General features: G+C 34.7%; 7 protein-coding genes across 7 annotated transcripts; 3 read left to right on the forward strand and 4 right to left on the reverse strand.

Annotated features, from left to right (window-relative positions):
* Positions 1 to 43: 43 nt before the first annotated feature.
* On the reverse strand, positions 44 to 1,618 carry NDAI0F01240 (uncharacterized protein; the record flags this gene model as incomplete). Its single annotated transcript, XM_003670638.1, has 1 exon — positions 44 to 1,618. One exon carries the CDS (start codon positions 1,616 to 1,618, stop codon positions 44 to 46), a length of 1,575 nt encoding a protein of 524 aa, XP_003670686.1.
* A 2,936-nt stretch (positions 1,619 to 4,554) lies between these two features.
* NDAI0F01250 (uncharacterized protein) lies at positions 4,555 to 6,210 on the forward strand (the record flags this gene model as incomplete). Its single annotated transcript, XM_003670639.1, has 1 exon — positions 4,555 to 6,210. One exon carries the CDS (start codon positions 4,555 to 4,557, stop codon positions 6,208 to 6,210), a length of 1,656 nt encoding a protein of 551 aa, XP_003670687.1.
* Positions 6,211 to 6,901: 691 nt separating this feature from the next.
* Positions 6,902 to 7,735, reverse strand: RBD2 (putative rhomboid protease RBD2; the record flags this gene model as incomplete). Its single annotated transcript, XM_003670640.1, has 1 exon — positions 6,902 to 7,735. The coding sequence occupies one exon, from the start codon at positions 7,733 to 7,735 to the stop codon at positions 6,902 to 6,904; it is 834 nt and encodes a 277-aa protein (XP_003670688.1).
* A 363-nt stretch (positions 7,736 to 8,098) lies between these two features.
* On the forward strand, positions 8,099 to 9,523 carry NDAI0F01270 (uncharacterized protein; the record flags this gene model as incomplete). Its single annotated transcript, XM_003670641.1, has 1 exon — positions 8,099 to 9,523. One exon carries the CDS (start codon positions 8,099 to 8,101, stop codon positions 9,521 to 9,523), a length of 1,425 nt encoding a protein of 474 aa, XP_003670689.1.
* Positions 9,524 to 9,773: 250 nt separating this feature from the next.
* Positions 9,774 to 10,493, reverse strand: HUT1 (UDP-galactose transporter HUT1; the record flags this gene model as incomplete). The annotated part of the gene is made up of 1 exon (XM_003670642.1): positions 9,774 to 10,493. The coding sequence occupies one exon, from the start codon at positions 10,491 to 10,493 to the stop codon at positions 9,774 to 9,776; it is 720 nt and encodes a 239-aa protein (XP_003670690.1).
* A 2,189-nt stretch (positions 10,494 to 12,682) lies between these two features.
* On the forward strand, positions 12,683 to 14,518 carry SRP68 (signal recognition particle subunit SRP68; the record flags this gene model as incomplete). Its single annotated transcript, XM_003670643.1, has 1 exon — positions 12,683 to 14,518. One exon carries the CDS (start codon positions 12,683 to 12,685, stop codon positions 14,516 to 14,518), a length of 1,836 nt encoding a protein of 611 aa, XP_003670691.1.
* Positions 14,519 to 15,136: 618 nt separating this feature from the next.
* On the reverse strand, positions 15,137 to 19,822 carry IQG1 (Iqg1p; the record flags this gene model as incomplete). The annotated part of the gene is made up of 1 exon (XM_003670644.1): positions 15,137 to 19,822. The coding sequence occupies one exon, from the start codon at positions 19,820 to 19,822 to the stop codon at positions 15,137 to 15,139; it is 4,686 nt and encodes a 1,561-aa protein (XP_003670692.1).
* Positions 19,823 to 21,114: the final 1,292 nt, after the last annotated feature.

Consider the following 21,114-nt stretch of genomic DNA (forward strand, 5'->3'; position numbering starts at 1 on the left):
ATTTTTTTTTATGGAAAGTGTATACGCTATACAAGAAAATTATTCAAGAGAGTCTTACGTTTTGGAAACTCTTCCCACTAACGAAACCAAACCAATCATCACTATTGTTACCATTTCCAGGATTCACATTTCCATTCCTATATGATATTGCAGTATTTGGATTCAAAGCATATCTTTGTTGTTGAGTAGGTCTCCAAATGATATTGTTGACTTCTTGATTCTTATTATTAGTATAACATAGATTTGGAGTATCTAATATTAATGGATTTATAATGATATTTTGATTATCCGAGCTCGAAAGGGTAGAATTAGATGTAGAAGTTGAGTTAATATTATTCGTTAATGAACTATTCAAATCCCAATACAACACTTGACAATCATCCGCACATGATAATAATATATTACGTTCAGTTGGATGCCATTTAATTTGATTCAATGATGATGAATGACCTTGTAATGTCAATACTGGAGTTTCAGGGTTTCTCATATCTAATATGATGATTTTATTTGAATCAGCGGCAAATGTGGCGACGATATTTGGATCATGAGGAGAAGGTTCTAATCTTAATAGTGCGTTTGATGCTGCTGCTGATGATGATGGATCCATTTGTGCAGGTGGTTCATAAATGATTGTCGAATGTGCTAGACTTCTTAAATCAAAGACCCTAACAGATCCGTCTCCACCACAACTTGCAAATAATTGAGTAGATTGAGTCAAGAATCTAACATCAAAGACTTCACTATCATGTGCGATTAATTGTGTCTTTACATAATTAGAACTTTCTAAATCCCAAATGATACATGTAGTATCTATGGAACTTGATATTAATAAGTTTGTATCTATTGGATTCCAATGGAATGAAGTTATCGGAGGGAATTCGCCAAGGATATCATTCGGTACTGCATCCGATAGTGGATTGCCACTATTCGTTGCGACTGCCTTTATATTCATATGATGTTGTTTCTTATATTTACAAAGTGATAAATTAATTGTTTCATTCAGTGTATTATTTTCATCATTTAAAGTCCAAATTCTTAATGATTCTGAACTTGTAGCTAATTTTCTTGGTTTGGGATGAGACGGTAACCATTGCATTTTACTAATTGAATAAGTGACGTTACATTCCGTTATTTTGTCCCATGTTAATAAATTATCGTTAGAATGAATAATTTGAATCTTATTTCTACTATCTTCTTTGTAGGAACTTAGTGCTACAAAATCATCAACGCTCCAATCTAATCCAAATAGTGGATAATGAGAATCATATTCACATACGGTTGTGCTGGTATTGTTTGCATTCAATGCAGTATAATTTCTTGCCTGCTGTGCTTGAGAATAAATTGGAGATAACATTGGACGAGAGTAGTCCAAGGGAGAATATAGAGGAGATCGTATATTATTGGTATTATTACTAGCTTTATTATTAATAGTTGCCACAGTTGCTGTAGGATCTTCGCTGACAGGGTGCATATCATACGGACCGTGTTCTACTATATTCCCATTTTTAAATGGAGTAGCAGCTGATTGAAATTTATTGTTTGTTGCTTGATGATGTGCTAATTTCTGAAATCCTCCAACGGAAATGGATCCACGTTTAGAAGGATGGAAAGTATCCATAATATTTCAGAGAATAACGAATGGACTAAATATCTGAAATAATACCTCTAACGAAAAGCCAAAAAAACAGGGCTTCTTGAAAACAGTAACTTCTATATGGGTGAGTCGTTCGACAATATAGTTATTTGTGAGTGAAAGCTTGCCTGGTCTTTGAACACGTTCTATTTAGATTGTGTTCTAATAATGGGGCCTAATAATAACTTTAGCTACTCCCTGGAAATTTGTAATTCTATGCACTACTAATACTATGTAAATACACACGGAGACGGCACTGAGCAATCCGCCGAGCAAATTCCGTCACAAATTAATAAATACGAAGAATATGAACTAATAATACAAAGAATATATATTATATAGAAAAGGGAATTGGCACTGTCCACAATAATTCTTTATGAGCATAACACTGTCTGCTCCCTAGCACTGAAAACTGGCTAAAAGAAAGTAGTTTTGATATGGTCCTCTTAAAAAAACAAATTTCTTGGAAAAACGAACGAAAAAAAGAAAGCTTTATGGCTTACCAGTGTTTTATCATAACGTCTTTTAAAGATCCATTGTTTTCAACATTTTTCGAAGAAAAACCTCCTGTTGAACACACCATATTTTTTTGGTGTTACTTTGGTTAAACATACTTAGCTAATTACATAGGAACGTAAAGGCATTTTCAAAAAATCCAAACAAGTACGTAGGAAGCAGGAGAAACTAGTGCTTCAGTACGTGCAGAGATATCGGTATTTTGCAAATGGTACATAACCAATATGTATAAACCTTCTGGTTTTTTTCTATTAATAAACTACAATGAAAAAAAATGGCACAAGACACAACAACGTAATGTAACTTAATGGTACGTAATTTTTACCCCTCCCCCCTTACTGTTTAGGTTGCATTTCAAAGACATATGTATGAGATTAGAGTTAAAAATAAAGAGGAGACTAAAGTATAAACACCTTGCATAAAATATATTACTGAACAATAGATTCTTTTACTTACGGAGATTAGCATACGACAGGAAAAATTGACTGTGGGACGAGTAGAGGATGGAACCATTTCCAAGTAATGAATTGAAAGAAACGTCATTTTTTTGAAGCATGGGACAATGGTGTTACCTTATATCAAGTTATATCGTAGGAGAGGAGTAAGTACCCAGTTGGGACAGTAGTTGGGCCAGTAGTTGGGCCACTTTGTGAAACTCGGTAACACAGAGAACAGAGAGAACACCGGATAACAACGTACTTTCGGATTTTGAAACAGCTCAAAATGCCCAAAAAGTGGCCCAACTACTGTCCCACCTGCGTAGCCACATACTGTTGTAGTAGCCCTTTCAGTATATCTTGAAGCTTCTAATATAACCGTAGACAGGAATTCGCATATTATCTCCGCTCCCTCCTCCTTCTCGATCTATAAATATCTCGGAATTCCCCCACCCCTCACAGAGAAAACACCCGGGTAACAGCCTGACAGCAGTTGTTTCCCAAAGGGAAAACTGCCCTCTTCTCCCCTCTGTTCTTATGAGTTTCGTATAAATTTTAATAACGTTATATGCATGCAACCAAAAACGGATAAAGGCAGATCCAAATCAATCGATTTTGTCCGAAACCAATGCTAGCGGGGAGTATTAAACTATTCATGTACGACAGTGAGAACAAAGCAAGGGGCCACGGCCGGACTTTCTCCTAGAGGAAACACTAGCCACCACGGCCCGTGATCCACGGGGTGCACATTTTTGAGGGGCCATTTTTCACGTTTCTAAGAAATGGGGTGGCCAGGGGAACATATATATTCTTTGCCCTTTCTTGTGTTTGTTTGACCTCTACAAACACATTTTAAGACCCCCCGTCATTCATTGTTTAACTAGCTCAAGCCCTTTCTCTCTAAGTACAAACGTCAAGAAAGAGTTGCACCTACTTGGTTGCCTGTCTGTTAAAGTTTACATACACGGCGGTACCCTACTTTGAATAACCATTAGCTCTATACAAGGCATTATATCAGTAACACTGATCATTTACACCCACTACCTGTTATTCCGTCTCTTCCTCTTTCCAACGAGTCTCTACCACCACTTATTTGGGACGATCTTTGTGAGGATCAAAGGACCTTCAATGTGTACCAGCCAAACTTTTTTACCGTCTGAGTGAAAAGGAATCATCATGATAAGCCCTCCACCTTATAGTTCCTACTTAGTCTATAATCAGATGAATTTTTTTTATATAGATTTATATAGTTATTGAGGTCTGAAAAACAGCAAGATAGGAAATTCCATTTGGGCCCTCAAAGTTTTAGAACCCTGCTAAATTTAGGCAATTACCCCAAGACCCGAAATTATTTCCGGGTCAACCCTTATTGAGAAACCAAAAAGAAAAAGCTCGAAGTCGCAACACTCTCGTCCCGTTTGGGTACATAAGCCCAAATACGTCTACGTACATACTTCCTTTACAGTTGGTTCCATGAACGTACGTGAGTACACTCATATGACATATGTCGCAAAAGTTATGAAGGAGACTAGTAGCATGGTAAGATATTAGGACAACTAGGGGGAGAGCAATAGTTCTACGTGCATATAGGCAGACGGTTGTAACTTACGATAGGTATTGGTATGTTAGATTATCAAGTAACACATGAAAGTATAAGGCTGCTATTATAGTTCCATATGGTTCCACTAATTGCTCCTCTTTAGGAAAATGGACTACGTGAACTACCATTTTGTACGTACTGTAACTCTCCCTGACAAATCTTGGCGTCTGCTTATACTGAGAAAATAAGGAAAGCAGTTGGGTGCCTAGGAATAAGAAGGATTTATGTGATAAAACTGTTCGGTATCTATTAAGGTTTATCTCGATGATAAACTATCTCTCTCTAGAAATATAGAATTAATATTAGGCTGTTGAACTTTTCCCTTTCTGGTTTATTCGACCACTTTTGGAACGTCGTACGTTCTTACTATGAGCTTCGTTTTACTTCTTTTTCTCAAGGATCAGATATATAAAAGCAATTCGATTTCTTCGAAAAGTAATTTCTGTAATCAGGAACAACTTAGCTCTTCTAACTTATCTCCTTTAATCTGGAATATTAAAGAAAGCACAACAATTCTGCACATTATCAGCAACAGTGCAAATAACCGTAAATTCAATATGCAAAACAAATTTCTTTTAGCTATTTTACTAGCTTCCCAATCTATGGCTACAGATATTGCTAGGCCTTTCCAAAAAAGAGATGTTGTCAATGAATGTTCCCAAAATTGTACTACCCAATTTACCACTGAATGTACCACTGATTACCACATTGAGACTTTCTTAAGCACATGGACTGGTTGTAAGAAAGATAAAGACGAGCCACAATGTACGGTACAAGGTGGTACTACTATTTGTCGTCCATGTAGTACTCTCCCAATGACCAGTTACGAAACTGTCCGAGCAACCGCTACGAGGTGTACAGCTAATGCTATTTCAGTATCATGTTCTGATATTTGCCCATCATCTTCTTCTGAAGTTCCACCACCACCATCTTCCTCTGAGGTTCCACCACCACCTTCTTCTTCTGAAGTTCCACCACCACCATCTTCTTCTGAGGTTCCACCACCACCATCTTCTTCTGAGGTTCCACCACCACCATCTTCCTCTGCGGTTCCACCACCATCATCTTCTTCTGAAGTTCCACCACCACCATCTTCCTCTGAGGTTCCACCACCACCTTCTTCTTCTGAAGTTCCACCACCACCATCGTCCTCTGAAGTTCCACCACCACCTTCTTCCTCTGAGGTTCCACCACCACCACCATCTTCCTCAGTGATCCCACCACCACCATCTTCTTCTGAGGTTCCACCACCACCATCTTCCTCAGTGATCCCACCACCACCACCACCTTCCGTGACTCCTCCTGCTCCAATCACTAAGACTACAGCTACCGTCATCACCACGACAGAAACTACCACTGTATGTGAACCAGACAAACCATGTACACCAATAGTCACCACACGTACATTGACCAACATTGAAACCTTAACAGTTACTGACACTGAATGTACTACTAACCCACCATACACAACTACTGTAGTTACTGAATCTTCCACCAAGACAAAGATCATATCTGAATGTATTACTACCGAATGTATCGATGACCATTGTGACCATCAAACTACATACGTCACCACTATTACTTCAGTCGTCCCACCACCACCACAAGTTGAAACACAAGAGTGTGAAACTATTACTTACATTACCACTGAAGATAACGAAATCAAGACCATCACCACTACATCTACTAAAGATGTTCAAACACAAGACTGCGTAACAACTACTTACTTATCTACTGAAGGTGATAAAGTTGTTACCATTGTCACAACTGTCCCAACTAAACCAACCAAGGGAACTGAGGCGGCATCTCCAGTTAAACCAACCAAGGGAACTGAAGCGGTATCTCCAGCTAAACCAACAAAAGATACCGATACTACTGTCATTGAACAAGAAAAACCACACTCGTCTTCTGTAACTAGTGCTAGTGAACCATCTCATACCGTTTCTGAATACGAAGGATCTGCTCATATTAAGAGTGTCCCATTCTTAGTCACCTTATTAGGTTTACTCCCATTCATGATTTAGAAAAGTTGTTTTTTCTTTTATCTTGTGAATATTAATTATTTTTTCTTTTTCATTATTCAACGAAAAATTTTTTCTCTTTTATGTTTTCATTCGTTAACAAGTTTCATCTTTCCGCGTTCCTAGGTTTTTTTGAATTGTTTCTTTTCTTTCTAAATAACTTTTTTTTTATTACTTATTTTATTTATATAGTTATAAAATAATATGTGTTCTTTTTTATTTATTAATTCATTTATTATGTATAATATTCAATAGGAAATAAATTAGCCACTCTTTCTGTCTGTGGAAGCAAATGTCGGGGAGGAGGGGAGGATCGAAAGTCTAGTAATAAATAACAGAAACAAAATATTAGATATATTTTACTTCTTATTGATAGATCAGGTTTAATAAACGTAGAGCTCTAGTTCCAATGGAGTTATTTTTATAATAAACAGAGAGTATAATGATGTGAATACCTAAAGGGGTCTTCGATTGGTAACCGTTCACTGAAGTAACGGTACGGTTGCAAAGTTAGTTATCGGTAGTGGTTCCTAGTAGTGTCGTCAAACTCGGCGTGTCACATATGCAGCTAATACGTTAATCGATAATGATATTATAAGTGTACAGTATACGTATATAATGGGAATATATAAAGATACAGATTTTTTTTTTTTTGGATCGAATATATGTTCAATAAGCGGGGGAAAGCTTTCACCTATAAAGTGCCTAGTACTCTTCCACCTTGAGCTGGTGTGTTAACAACTCTTACTTCATTTGTCAACGGTAATAACGAATTTTCAGAAGTCCAAACAGAATTATATTCACGAGATCTATCCATATTTTCTTCTTTATAATATGTAAGTCCAAATGGAATTAAGGCAATCAATTTATCAACAACCTTCTCAATCTTAACGATGATCCAACTTGGTGGAACAATCATAGCTACCCAGTTCTCTTTCCACCCCATTAAATAACCAAACATTAAGCCAAGCGCATGACCAGGAAAACTAGATCCAGGAACCAAGAATGCAATAACAAACAGCATAACGATGGGAACCGCAACAGTAGGAATATTAAGACCACTAATATGCGCGAAATTCTCATAACGTGGTCTAATTCTACTCTCTTGGAGGGCAAAATAACCCCAGAACGTGAAACACCATCCACTTGCTCCTGCAATGCTAACGTTTGGATACAATATTGTACCAGCAAAACAATAAAATACACCGGTGAATATAGCAAGCAGGTTTAGTATAACTCCTGTGTATATGGTCCCATGGTTCGTTTCGAAAATGGTCAACGGGACGAAGATGGCGAAAACATTACAAAGAAGGTGTAACAAGGATAGATGAATCAATGGATATGTGGATAATTTGGAGAATGTTTTGAGATGGAAAAGAGAATCTGTATTTAATGACCAGCTTTCGTTTAAATTTGTTCGAGGGAACCATGATAGGGTGTAGATTATTGCTAAGAAGACTGTGAGACCTGTAGTCAATGCCGCGGGAGGATATTCCGGATTGATAGTGAGTAATTTCTTCAAGTTCATGTTGGACAGCGGGAAAATATTATGAGCAGAACTTCTTGGTTATCTCGCAATGCTATTCCTCAAACCTTACCTTTTCCTCATGTTTTCTTTTCCTTTTAATTGTTTTGCTTGTAAAGTTCTACAAAGTTCTACTCTACACTTGACAAATGAGTTTGTTCCTTCGAGAAAAGTTGAAATTTTTCAAAATTACGTAACCCGATAGATGATTATTGCATTTAATGCCTGTTAGTAGACAATGTATGTAGATGATATAAGTTAATGAAGTTGTAACTTTTGACATCCTGAATTGATAATGGTTCTTATATCCTGTACTGTGTAGGAAGGTGCGTCAATCCAATCGTTTACAAACCAAGTATTCATATAATGACTGTCTCATCTCCAATATTGGCCAAGAGAACCAGAAGCAGCACATCTCAAACTCCGATGACAGCCACGGGGACCAAGAACAAAAGCACCACTATGAGACGTAAACAGCAAGATCTTTCAAAAGAATCAATTGCTATGAATAAATTAGGCCGCATTAAGTTATCTGACGAACAACAGCGATTAAGAGACAGAATTTTGGAATTCTCTAGGAAGAATTTAGGATCTTTTAACGATGACAAGAAGCCCGCTATATTTGTCATTGAAGGCGATGCGGGAACAGGTAAATCCGTAATTTTGAACTCCCTTTTCAATGAGATTCAAAGGTTATCAGTATCATCCCTTGACAACGAAGATGTATTGGTTGGAACTAATAATTATTTGATTGTTAATCATCCAGAGATGTTGAAATTATACCATCGAATTTGTCACCAATTCAGCTACATTAAAAAGAGCTCACTAGAGAGACCAACCACATTGGTTAATACATTACAAAAGACTAATTCTATGGCTGATATTATTATTATAGATGAAGCTCATTTATTAAGCACCGCAAAGGATGCTTGGAAAAGATTTTATGGTGAAAACCATTTATCTGATCTGATTAAATTGGGTAAGGTCTTGGTAGTGGTGTATGATGATAAACAAGCTTTAAGGATGGGATCATATTGGGATGAAAACGCCAAAGATGATGGTGCTAGTTTGAAATGGTTTTATGATCAATTTTTAAGTGATAAGAAAGAATGGTATAACTTGAAGCAACAATTCAGGGTTGCTGCTCCCGAAGATGTTTTGGATTGGATTGATAAGATTAGTATCCAAGGTATTATTCCGGAGTACCCTAAATCTTGCCTATTAAAAGAAGAAGAAGGAAAGAGACAATACGATAGTTTGAATTTCGATTTTAAAATATGGGAAGATTGTGGAGAGATGTATGAAGCATTACGTGTGAAAAATGAAGAAATGGGTCAGTGTAGAATGTTATCTACTTATGATTTCCCCTACAGGTTGGATGGGAAAGATTATTTTGTTACATGCGGTGATAATTTTAAAGTTAGATGGGATAGGTATGCTCCAAGAGAACAATTACCATGGAGCGAAAGAGAAACTTTCGATGAAGTGGGTAGTGTGTATACCATCCAAGGGTTTGATTTGAATTATGCAGGTGTCATCTTGGGAAAATCTGTGAGCTATGATAAGGCAAACAACTGTATTAAATTATTACCAGAATTTTATGATGATCATGCCGGATTTACTAAGAAGAAAAATATTAAAAATGCAGATTCTGTTAAACAAAAGATTATAATGAATAGTATCAACGTTTTACTGACGAGAGGTGTTAAAGGATTATATGTTTATGCATATGATCCAGAATTAAGAAGAATTTTACTGGAATCGAAGGCCCATAACCATCTAGACTCTTAAAATAAACAACCCACTAATTAAAAAAGGAATTTATAGAGTTAAGGTATGGATATAGACATTAATATAGTAAATGCATTCTCAAAATGAGTATATTCTTTTCTTGCCATAGAGGTTCTGAAAAGAGATCTATCAACGGTTTCTCTTGGTTTATTATATAGTTTAGTCTGTGTAGTCCGCTATTTGGTGCACTGAACGTTGGTACAGAACACTAATCGACGTTAAGAAGTTTTTATGATGTTAGTGCCGACAATTAATTGGATTGGGTCCATAATTTTTTTTCCTGCTTGTCTGTCGTTGTCACCACTGGCTGTTCTCTTTTATTAGCAGCTTCCCAAGTTATCCCACTGAAGACGATGACGATACCAGTCCATTGTAAAGCATTTAGAGTCTTGCCGTACACAATTATACTTAAGATCATAGAGATCATCTTCCTTGTGACAGTAATCATAACCAGGACCAATGATCCATATTGTTCTAAAGTGTAAAAGATGAAACATTGACCCAAAGCTCCACATATGGAGTAAGTTAATAGATAAGATACGATTTCCGGGTCTGAATATAGCATTTTCAAAGCAGATACTATTTGAGTTTTATCAAATAAAATGAAATAGATAATATTCCATAAAATGATGAACATATTCAGCACAAACATCAAATGTGAACCTGTGATTACTTTGTTCTTCTTATCATTCTCATGTTTCCTATTTCTACTTATCTTTAACATAGTATCTTGAGTAGCGTTTGTCATACCGTCTAGAAATAAACTTGCCGCTAATAGGGCAAATCCATACAATGAGTCACTTAAAAACATTTTTCCATTAGTATTATCAATGTTATTCGTTTTTCTTGAGGAGGAACCACCATAAGTGAAGACACCTACACCAATACTTACCAAAACGGCTACTAATTTTTTCTCATTTGGAATGGAAGTTTTATAAAACAACAAATGGATCAAAAGAACCGGTATCATTTTGGAAGATTTGGCTAATATATAAGTTAAATAATCCACATAATGTAATGAATATGTAGCTAATGGATTTGAAGTACTTTGTGTCAATGAAATTATTGCCAATTCCTTTGGATAATCAGAAATTAACTGGAATGGGCTGTATGATTAATTTTTTTTACCTTTGGACTTCACAGCTAGATACATATACCCTAGGAGCATGGCCACTATAGCTTGTGAAACGGCAATAAAATTTGGATATCTAAATTGCGCATTACTTTGAGGCCATATTTTTGTTGTTAATGGTTCTTGTACTAATGCCCATGTTAGGAAACTTGTATAAATACCTGTTGCACATATCAGTAGAGTGTATATACTCTTATTCGTTTGAGGCTTCTCCTTTTGGGAAGACGTAATATGGCTCATTCAGCTATAAAGAAATGGTTAGTCGGTGTCCTTTGTGATACTATTACCTTCTATATTTTGTGTAAGTGCAGAGAATTTTTCACTTCAACTTCATCATTACCGTGTTATTTATTACATTTTTCAATTGTAACTGCGTCGTTTTTTTTTGGACAGGAAAGTTGGGGCGACACAAAATATAATAAAGTAGTATATATAAATATATAAATATATAATACACTTTGAGGGAGTTTGTGAAGTTTTATTCTAGTTTTATGTAGGTATTTATGTATACTAGACGTTTTGGAATGGCAATCAATTTAGATATAAAGAGTGTTTATATCTTGGTCTATTTATAATACATTTGAATAAAAAGGAAAATGGTGAGCACTTATGTAGTAGATGATAGGAGAGCTCTCCTTGAATACGTAAATAAACGAACGATAAAATAACAAACACCAAATAGATATAACGAATCAACCTTATACACTATTAAATAACTATTACGTAATTAATACACAACATCAACAACTAAGTTACGAACAACAGCAACAATTTTCAAGACCGCTCTTATAACTCTCAGGTAAGTGAACAAGTAGACCCCCTTCGCTCTAGTGCTAGATCAGCACAGTTATTATGATCATCAACGGTGTAGTTTATGAATTTTCAAAATAATGTTTATTTTTGGTTACAATAATGTGTCAAAATATTATCATCTATTTCAGAAGGAAAAAAATTTAAGAAGCTGGCTCTGCAATTACCAAGCAATCCGCTAAGATTATTGATTTCTAAATAATTTTTGTTAATAGCCTATATATAACTCTCCAAAGCGATCCTTGCAAAGATTCATCACATAATATCCAGTAGGGAAGATGTCTAGGAAAATAAATGATCCGGTTCACAGGATGGATTACTCATCTGCGAATAGATCCTTAATAGCGGGATACTGCATCTACCTATGCACTAAAAACTACAAGTTTGAACAATTCGATGAAATATTCATTTCTTCAAAGGTTATATATGACTTTTTCCCACTGAGTACCGGCATAGGATACAGTTTTTCAAATGTAGATGTCTCAATGCTTCACCATCCGATTTTCTAATTGGAAATGCCCGAATGTGCATTAATTCATCTATCCAATTTTCAATATAATCTTTTAGAATACAATGGTATATTAGTTTTCTTTGAAACGTGTACGTAGCCACAAATATTATATTTTAAACAGAACAAAAGGAATATGGAGGTGGCAATTTCTTCGTGTTGAACAATCAATTCCACAGACACGAGATTATCTGATTGTTCCTTTTTTTTTTTTATTAGGAGCTTCTAAAGAGGAGTACCTCTTGCAATATTTACTATAGATTCGTTTAACTAAAAGCGACAAATTACATAGAGTCTAGATGATAACGCCTGCATTCAAGATTGTCCTCTCGACTGAATCAATTCAGTGGTGCAGGGCGTTTGGATTATGGGCTTTACAATTCGAGGATTGAAGTTTATTCCATGGAAGCACCGTTCTGACTCATTCAGGATGAATCTATGGTACATGATCGAACACACATTCGTCCCTTTTATCATATCCCATAGACGACCTTCCTTCGACTTGCTTTGTATATGTTCTTGACACTGTTTCTTTCTTTCTCTTCCTGTATAAACCATCTTTCACTGTATAGAGACGCCCGAATTTAGTTGTTGAAAAGTTTCTTCAAACAAGACATGTATAACGTTACCCACTTTTAATAGACAACAGGAGGAGAAGTACAGTACCAATAAAGAAGCAACGAACTGAGAAGGAGAAATAGATTAAACTATGGCCATTTACTCTCCAATTGCAGCTACCTACGGTGTTCGTGTCCAACAATTCCTCGAATCGCAACATGATTTTTTTAGATATCATGACAAATTGAATAAAAAATTACAAAAACTAAGACATAATTGCGGTTTAGTCACTAAAGATACTAAGAAATACACTACCAAAGAGAAATATTCCAAAATTACATCCGATGATTACGATAATAAGAACAAATTGTTCGGTGCTTTGGTCCTTTTACACGCTGAAAGAGATTTATCATTAGTCGAAACTTTAAAACTAAGAGGCCGTGAAAGAGGTAAATTAAAGAAAAGTGAGAAAAAAGTCATTGCTACAAGATTGAAGAAAGTTGTTAAAACGATTGAAAATTTGGTGGAATTGACTGCCAATGAACAAAATTGGGTTACTCGTTCTCAATATTTGATTTTCGCAAAATTGGCTACAGTGGAATATTTATTATATGGTAAACAATTCAAACGTAAAGAAAGCTCTAAGATCGCTTACGATTTAGCATTAGCATTTGCATCGTTAGATCATTTATATAATTTGAAACATCTAGATGAATCCATCGTGGAATCTCTTCATTCCAGATACGAATACACTTTAAGACAACACGCTGGTAATCTTTTATCTCAAGTCGATTTACAAAATTTTATTGCTCATCAAGTTCAAGATACCCATGAAACTGATGAATTGGCTAAATTATTATTTAACAACGGGTTTACAATTAAATTTCAAGATGTGGCAATGGAAGACGTAGATTCTATAACTCATATTCAATGGAGATCTTTCACTACAAAAGTTCATGATTCTGAAGTCGCTCATGCAATTGAAGAAGCTAAAAATACTACAATTAAAGATGTTGCAGATTATAGTACTAAATTGTTGAGATGGAATGACGCATTAAATAAACAGGAAGTTCGTATGGCACAATTTGATGAAGATGGTTACCAAACTATGATAGCCACTGATGATGAGGAAGATATTACTAATACTAGAGAGAACGATGAAATCTTATTATCCTATATCAAATATAATGCCATTTCTACTTCTATCCTTCGTGATAATTTTATTTTCAAGCAATTATGTAAACAATGGATTGCAATGAATTCCAAAGCGTTATCTTCGAGATTGATTAAATTCAAAGAAATAGATCGTATCGTTAAAAACTTATTGAAATATTTACAAGATTTAATGGAATTACCTGGTGTTTATTCAGATGATGAATTGATGAACCAATTAGCTTTAACTAAACTATATTTCCAACTTCATCTAAATGCTACTTGCCTTGCGTCATTATATCAATCGAAGGGTAAGTATGTTGAATCATTGGCCCTATATGTCGACTCTTACCAAAAATTGGATTCCAAATTATATGAAATTGATATGGAATCAGAAGAATCATTATTATTGCCAATAGAACTTTTGAATAAAAAGAATATCATCACTTTACAAAATTCAATTAAAACCGGAATCAGTAACGTCATTGCCTTAGCAGAATATGAAAAGACCATAAATAAGACCACAACAAATGATACCATAAACAATAATAAGAATAATAAATATGAACTATCCATACTTGAAAAGTTCAGTAAACATGAAAAAATTTATCCAAAAAATATTAATTTGAAAAATATTTTTCCATTGCAACCAAAATTACAACCGATCGGTAGCAAGCCAACTTTATTCGATTTGGCTTTCAATTATGTTAATTATTCGGAAGAAAATGAAAATAATAAATCTGTTTCTGTCACCCCAGAATCTCCTCCAGGAACTCCATCGTCAGAACCACCAGTAACAAAGAAACGTGGGTTTTTAGGACTATTTGGACGTTGAAGAAATAAATGCATATAATAAAAATGAAATAAAAAAAACTTCATGGCTAACTTCACAATATGCCGATTGTTCCACCTAAAGAATATATAAAATATAATAACCCTTTTTGTATCTTATAATATCTATAAATAAAAATAATGAATGAAATATATAAATATGGATGTATTTTAACTAAGGGTGACTGTATATAAACGGCGAAGGTTCCGAAGGCTGGCGAGAGGGAGAGTCTAATATTACAGAGACTACCTACCCTTTGCTCATTAATAATAACTTCGATAAACTTTCTATTCAAGTACGATTATTACAATACACGGACAGCTTTAGTCAAGTCAACCAATATAAAATATACTCAAGAGGACAATGTTTCAGGAAAGGACAGCTTAGGAAGCAATACTTAAATAAATCATTGTTTTTCTTTTTTAGACAATTTACAATAATTATTTTGCAATTCCAAGCTGAATAGTACAGGACTGGGCCCATCAGAAATTTTACTTTTGAAACTTCCAGCAATTTAGTCAAATTCTAGTTAAAATACTTTACTCCTTCTAAAAATGTCCTTCGTTTTTAAAATAGTATATATTTTATATTCGTTACAAATTAGCACAAAAGTCCTTAATTCTAATCCTTTAGAAAAGTATCCACTACTAGTTGTAGTAATTGAGTAGTACTAAATTTCACTCTCTTATTTAACAATTCCCATGTTTCAATTTTGGTTCCTACCTGTGTAACCAATAAATCCTTTAAAAAGAATGATTCAACAATTTCAGAAACATATCTTTTTTCAGGACCTTTTCTCTTATCAATCAATTGGATACCAAAACGTGAACCTTCTGAAGTGGCAATCTTGAAAACGATATCTGGGAATTTGGGCCCACTTGAACCAAATACTTTCACGGATGAAGCACCTAGTTTTTCCCCAACAATTTCTTTTATAACACCCTTCTGATATAATTGTCTTGTGCTCCATTTAAATTTTAATCCTTGCATATTAACGCTTCCTTTATGCTGCATTTTCTTATAAGCACTTTTTAAATTCTCCAATGTAGTACTTGGTACTATGTCAAACTTTCTACATTTACTGAAACCTTTAATAGTTTTATCGATTTTTTGCTTTAATTGAAGGGAATCGATTTCATATTTTTGATTCACATTAAATATTTCTTGGTATGTTTCTTCTGTAACCTTTAACTCTTCTTTGACATAATTCATCGCATAATCAGGGTTCTTGATAGTATTTGCAATATCGTTCAATATATTCTGAAGATTGTTATCTGAGGGATTAATTATTCCCGACGTAAATAATTCTTGAACTTTTTGCATAACATTTTCTTTCAAAATACTATAGGTCTTGGGGGTCAATTCCACAATTATTGGATCTGTACATATCTTAGGATTTGTTCTTAAAAAGTGTTGGAAATTAAACTCTGTTTGAATATTAGATTCGTGATTTAGTAAGTCGAATAGATTGGAGTCGATACCTTCAACTTGCGTCATATAAATAAATGCTCTCTTCACTCGATCATACCATCTTCTCATTTTATCATCAACAGCTAAGAACTTATATGCAGATGGATTTAATTCCAAATTAACTCTTCCTGATCTTGGAAGTAATTTCTCATCATTTTGGCTCAAGATCTCCATTAATAAACCTCCGTCTGAAAATTTATTTGCATAACTCTTAAACATTTGAGTGATTTCAATAATTTTAGTTGATAGTAATTCCAAATGCGGCCTTGGTTTAGTCATATTACTGTATATTAACTTATCGCACTCTTGTTCATAGTCTGGTTCAATAAGAATATTATACAAAATATCCCTTATATGTGGTTTAATGTCTTGAACATATTGATTTAAAGGATCATAAAAACCATCAAACACATCCATTTCAAAAACTTTAATCAATGAATGCAATAAGATGTCCAGTTTAGCATTCATTTCACGATTAGAATAACATTCAAATCCATATTCTTCTCTATGAACTAAAAACTCCGCGACAAAAAACTTAATTATGATATTAGAAATTGCACGTAATGAATCCATTTCATTCATATTTTGATCAGCAAATGCACAAAAGGCTTTTGTACATAGGTATCTGACTTCAATAGGTATATCATTGGTTCTTCTAGTGAAAATTTCAGCTATCATTTCCACTGCATGCCATAAGTTTCTTAAATTCTCTATGAATTTCTCTGCAACTTTAGGATCATCGATCGGTGGTGTTGAACTATTAGGGGGCAAGCTGCCATATACCTGCTTATAAATTAACGATGGATCTGCTTCGAAATCAATTTTTGGATTATTTAAATATTGCAGTAACGGGATGAATAACGAAAACTTCTCGGTATTTTCACGTTGTACAAAATGAACCAATGCTTTCTGCCATAATTGGGTTTTATCTTCCAAGGATTGGGAAAAGGATGGTGTCTGAGCAATGGAATCTAGTAGTATCTCTTTAAGAAATCTAGTGAAATATACTCTTTCCGTTGACGTCATCTTTTTGTTTGGAGTGTTAAATGACATATAGATATTTTTTTCAACAAATTCTGGTTCAAGAGTATATAATGTTTTCCAATAGGCAGGATCTACTTGTAATAAGTAGAACAATTTTTCAATGGATGGATATTTAGATTGCGGAATGTTCAAACTTTCATAATCAAATTGTCCTTTCATTTGGCTTTCTTTCAGTAAGTTGTAACTATCTAAGACTGAGAGGATATCAAGATCATTTCTGATGGACTTTTGCAAATTTTCCCTTTTAATATTCTCAGCGTCGAATGAAGCTTGTAAACTCTCCAGTTTATTTTGAGTATCTTCAATATTTTCCCTGTTGTTCAAAAGATAAGTAAATTTCCTGACAGATTTTAAACATGGGTTGGCATATTCCATAAATTCCAAGTAAGCTGAACGCTGTAATTGCATCCTTATATGGCTTTGAATCATGATTATCGAATTTGCATTACTTTGATAATATTGGGCTCTACGGTTTAATTTTGAGCGAAGTTGGAATCCTCTTATATGAGCCTGGATTTGATTAAGAAAATTATATTCAATAATGTCATCTACCAGATCCAATGTGTATCTCACTAAGATCCCCCTAACTTGTGACTGTACTAATGTAACAGCTTTGATTTCTCTATCATCTGAGAAGGATACCAAATTTAATAGTTTCCTTTTCTGATATCCCTTTATGTGAGAAGATAACTTCAAAATCGTACCTTGATGAATTTTTCTTAATGGCTCTATAATTTTGGCTTGTTTGTTTCTTCGAAAATTACCTCTACATATTGATTGGAAATCTTCTATCATAAGTTCATCTTTTTTGGACTCTTGTATAACTTCTCTAAAGCCCTCTCTGACTTTATTGGCCCTTACTAAGCATTGGAATTCAAGAACCGCGGATGATAAGTTAGATGCCGTGAGTAATCTTGAGGGGGAAGAAAGCTGTATCCTCAATTGTAACCCTCGTATTCTATTTTGAAATTTTATCAGAGGTTCAGTTATAAGTTGAATATTTGATAATTGTCTTTGTGTTCGTTTTCTAAGTAATGCACCTCTCGAACGTCTTTGTAACATTTCAATTACATGTTCTTGTCTTACTAACTTTATCCTCAGAGAATCCAAATGATACCTTAGTGTATCACCTTTTATCCTTGATTGCAACACGTTGAATGAAAGGGGTAATACAATATTTTTCTTGCTCTCGGATTTACATGAATTGAGATCTCTACGATATCTTCTTCTTAAATTGGAACCTCTTATATTCCCTTGTAGGTTGATTGTTTCCTTGACAAATAATCTTAATAAATGATTTTGGATATGAAGAGTAAATCTAATATTTATACCTCTGCATTTACTTTGCAATTGTGTGACGTTATCGAGAAATTCATCCTCATTCATCCGTTGCCTTCTTGTTGGCGAATATCTTTGTGATGGAGAATATTGGAAAGTTTCATAAAACTTCAAATCATTATTGCGGTCTACGCTTCTTTGCCTATAAAAATCAGTGTCATATGATAAGTTATTCGAAATTGAGGATGAATAATATGACAAACTAGAAGTTTTTAGTGGACTATATTCAAGATGTGGGACTCTAGTGAATAACTCCGGGTCTATAGATGGGAAAGTGGGGAGAGCTGTTGAATGGTAACTATAGGGCGATGAGTAGTCATTTAGACGGTGGGCTGACTTGGTTTCAATATCTGTTACCAAAGTGGATGGATCAGGACTAGGTGGCGTTTCAGCAGAATAATATGGTCTTGGAGTCTTTGTTGGTGTTCTGGGTTCTTGATAAAACTCTGTTGATTTAGATACAGATGAAACTCTTTCTACCTTATTGTTTGGTAAATCTTTTTTAACGGTGGTGGTTAACTTCTCAGGTATCGGAACATTTTTTGGTATGTTTTGGGAATGTTCATAATCGTTAAAATCTTGAATGAGGCCGCTTGGAATGGTATCATTATCTTTCTCAGTCAATGAGATGTGCCTTAATCCTAATGATTTAAAATCTCTAATTCTTGGCCAAGTTTTCCTACATTTTTTGACTTCCTCTTTACTAAAGCTTATTTTGGATGATAGATTAATCAAATCGGGTGTCTTTCCGGGCCATTTCTTATTAATTATGGATATTAAGATATACAATGTTTCAAATACCTGTGGTAGATCTTTCTTATTGTATAAATCTTGTAATTCAAACTTGAAAGAATTAGGTACACCGACATGTTCAACCAATGAGAAAAAGGCGTTGATATTCTGAGTATGCCTGAATTGTAATTTGTCCCCAGCGGGGAAAACATGATGAATCAACTCTGGATTTATTCTCTGTACGACTTGAGCTAAATAGACACCATTTCTTAAAGAGTCTCCTATGGCAAGCTCCAATTCTGGGGGCAATTCCTCGTTAATTAGTTGTTCGATCCACTGTTTAATTTCAGCAATTCTGCATAGAAATTCGTAGTATCTTAATTCGTCCTTGGTGAATTGACTAAGATCAATTTTAAAGGTGGAGTCCATTATCTTCTTTTTAGAAGAAGGTGTAGGTGTCGTTAAAGGTGCCGGTTTTGAGGGAGTATTGACACTATTATTATCCTTTGCTAATTTTTCTAAACGAAAAGAAGATTTACCAACTCTAGATGTCGTAGAAGACGCTTGTTCGACAGTGTTCATTCTTGAAGGAGAAAGTGGCTTCAGTGGATATGAGTTGGGTGTAGATTGGTTCTTGATATTATTTTTCCATGACACATTTTCATTGTGCGATGATAGATTCTGAACGTATCTGCTCAGGAAAGAGTTGCTTGTCGCAGACATTGTAAATCTGAGATGCTGATTTCTCAACCGAGTAAATAGATAAACGAATCACAATCTAGCAATTGTGCGTTAGTTTACTCTCTCATCTGGAGTTTTTAAAGGTTAGGAGAGGAAGAGTCCTTATCTCCATGTTGAAAAATCCATGTTTATTCTTAACAAATTTTCCAATATTTACGTATTACCATTTCGGGCAAGCTATTATGCTGAGCGTTAAACACAAAACCTTATACTTAACATTTATTAAATGATAGTTGGTTTGTTAACAGGATATGTATGTACAGATGGAAGGATATTTATATTTTGTATGATTAATGAGCAAGAGTGAATGAAATGATATTTGATATGTATATATAAGAATTGTCGCTATTTTCTTCATATTATTGAGTCTGTCTAGTCTATCCGTCCTTTCTTATATCGACCACCCTGCTCTATCTGTAGTCCCCTCCCTCCTATATATCTCCAGAGAATTAGGGACCATATGATAATGACAATTGGGATGAATGACGAAACCACACAAGGATAAATACCAAACTCGAAGCAGAGTAACATAAACGCAATAGATTTGGCAATCGCTGAGATATGTTCAAATAAGAAAGACATATCTTTTTCGCGTTCCTTGTCACTAGAGCTTACCTTGCTAACTCCCCCGTTAATATGCTCTACAATAGCACCTATCAAGACTTTCTCATTGTTGAATGCCCTAAAATGATTTTTCGCCATGTCAACCATAGCCACCCACTGAATTTCCAGAGACAACTTCTATTGTTTCAATGGCAGCAAGCAATGAGTATTTCACAGACTTCAATAAAGGTTCACCATCATGGAGGATTATATTAGAATATGAATTAGTAACAGCCTTACCTAAGACATATTTACCTAGCATATTTATTTTCCATGCATGGAACTGAAAATATGATAAAATGGCATTCTTAAAGGCCTTATTTCTTCAAGAAAGTTTATTAATCAAACCTCGATATTGTTTTCCTCATGATGTAATATTATCCAATTCATCCTTAGTTAAAAGTACATTAGACCCATTCAATCGTTTGAAAATCAAACCTTCATTCTTCTCGATTAGATATGGAAGGACCAACAAGCGTTCAAAGTTATTTTGCATAGCAGCGGTAGATTCTCCGAGTGTACCTGATGCGGTGTTATTTTTAATTGAGTACAGTTTTTCATGAAATGACTTTACTTTGTATTTTGAATATTAGACATATCAATTCTTGCTCAGAATTTCTCGACAGTGACAGTGGAGAAATTGAAGCGACCGACAGATAACAATGAAATAA

The sequence above is a fragment of the Naumovozyma dairenensis genome, chromosome 6 (assembly GCF_000227115.2).
Source record: "Naumovozyma dairenensis CBS 421 chromosome 6, complete genome".
Classification (NCBI taxonomy): Eukaryota; Fungi; Ascomycota; class Saccharomycetes; order Saccharomycetales; family Saccharomycetaceae; genus Naumovozyma; species Naumovozyma dairenensis.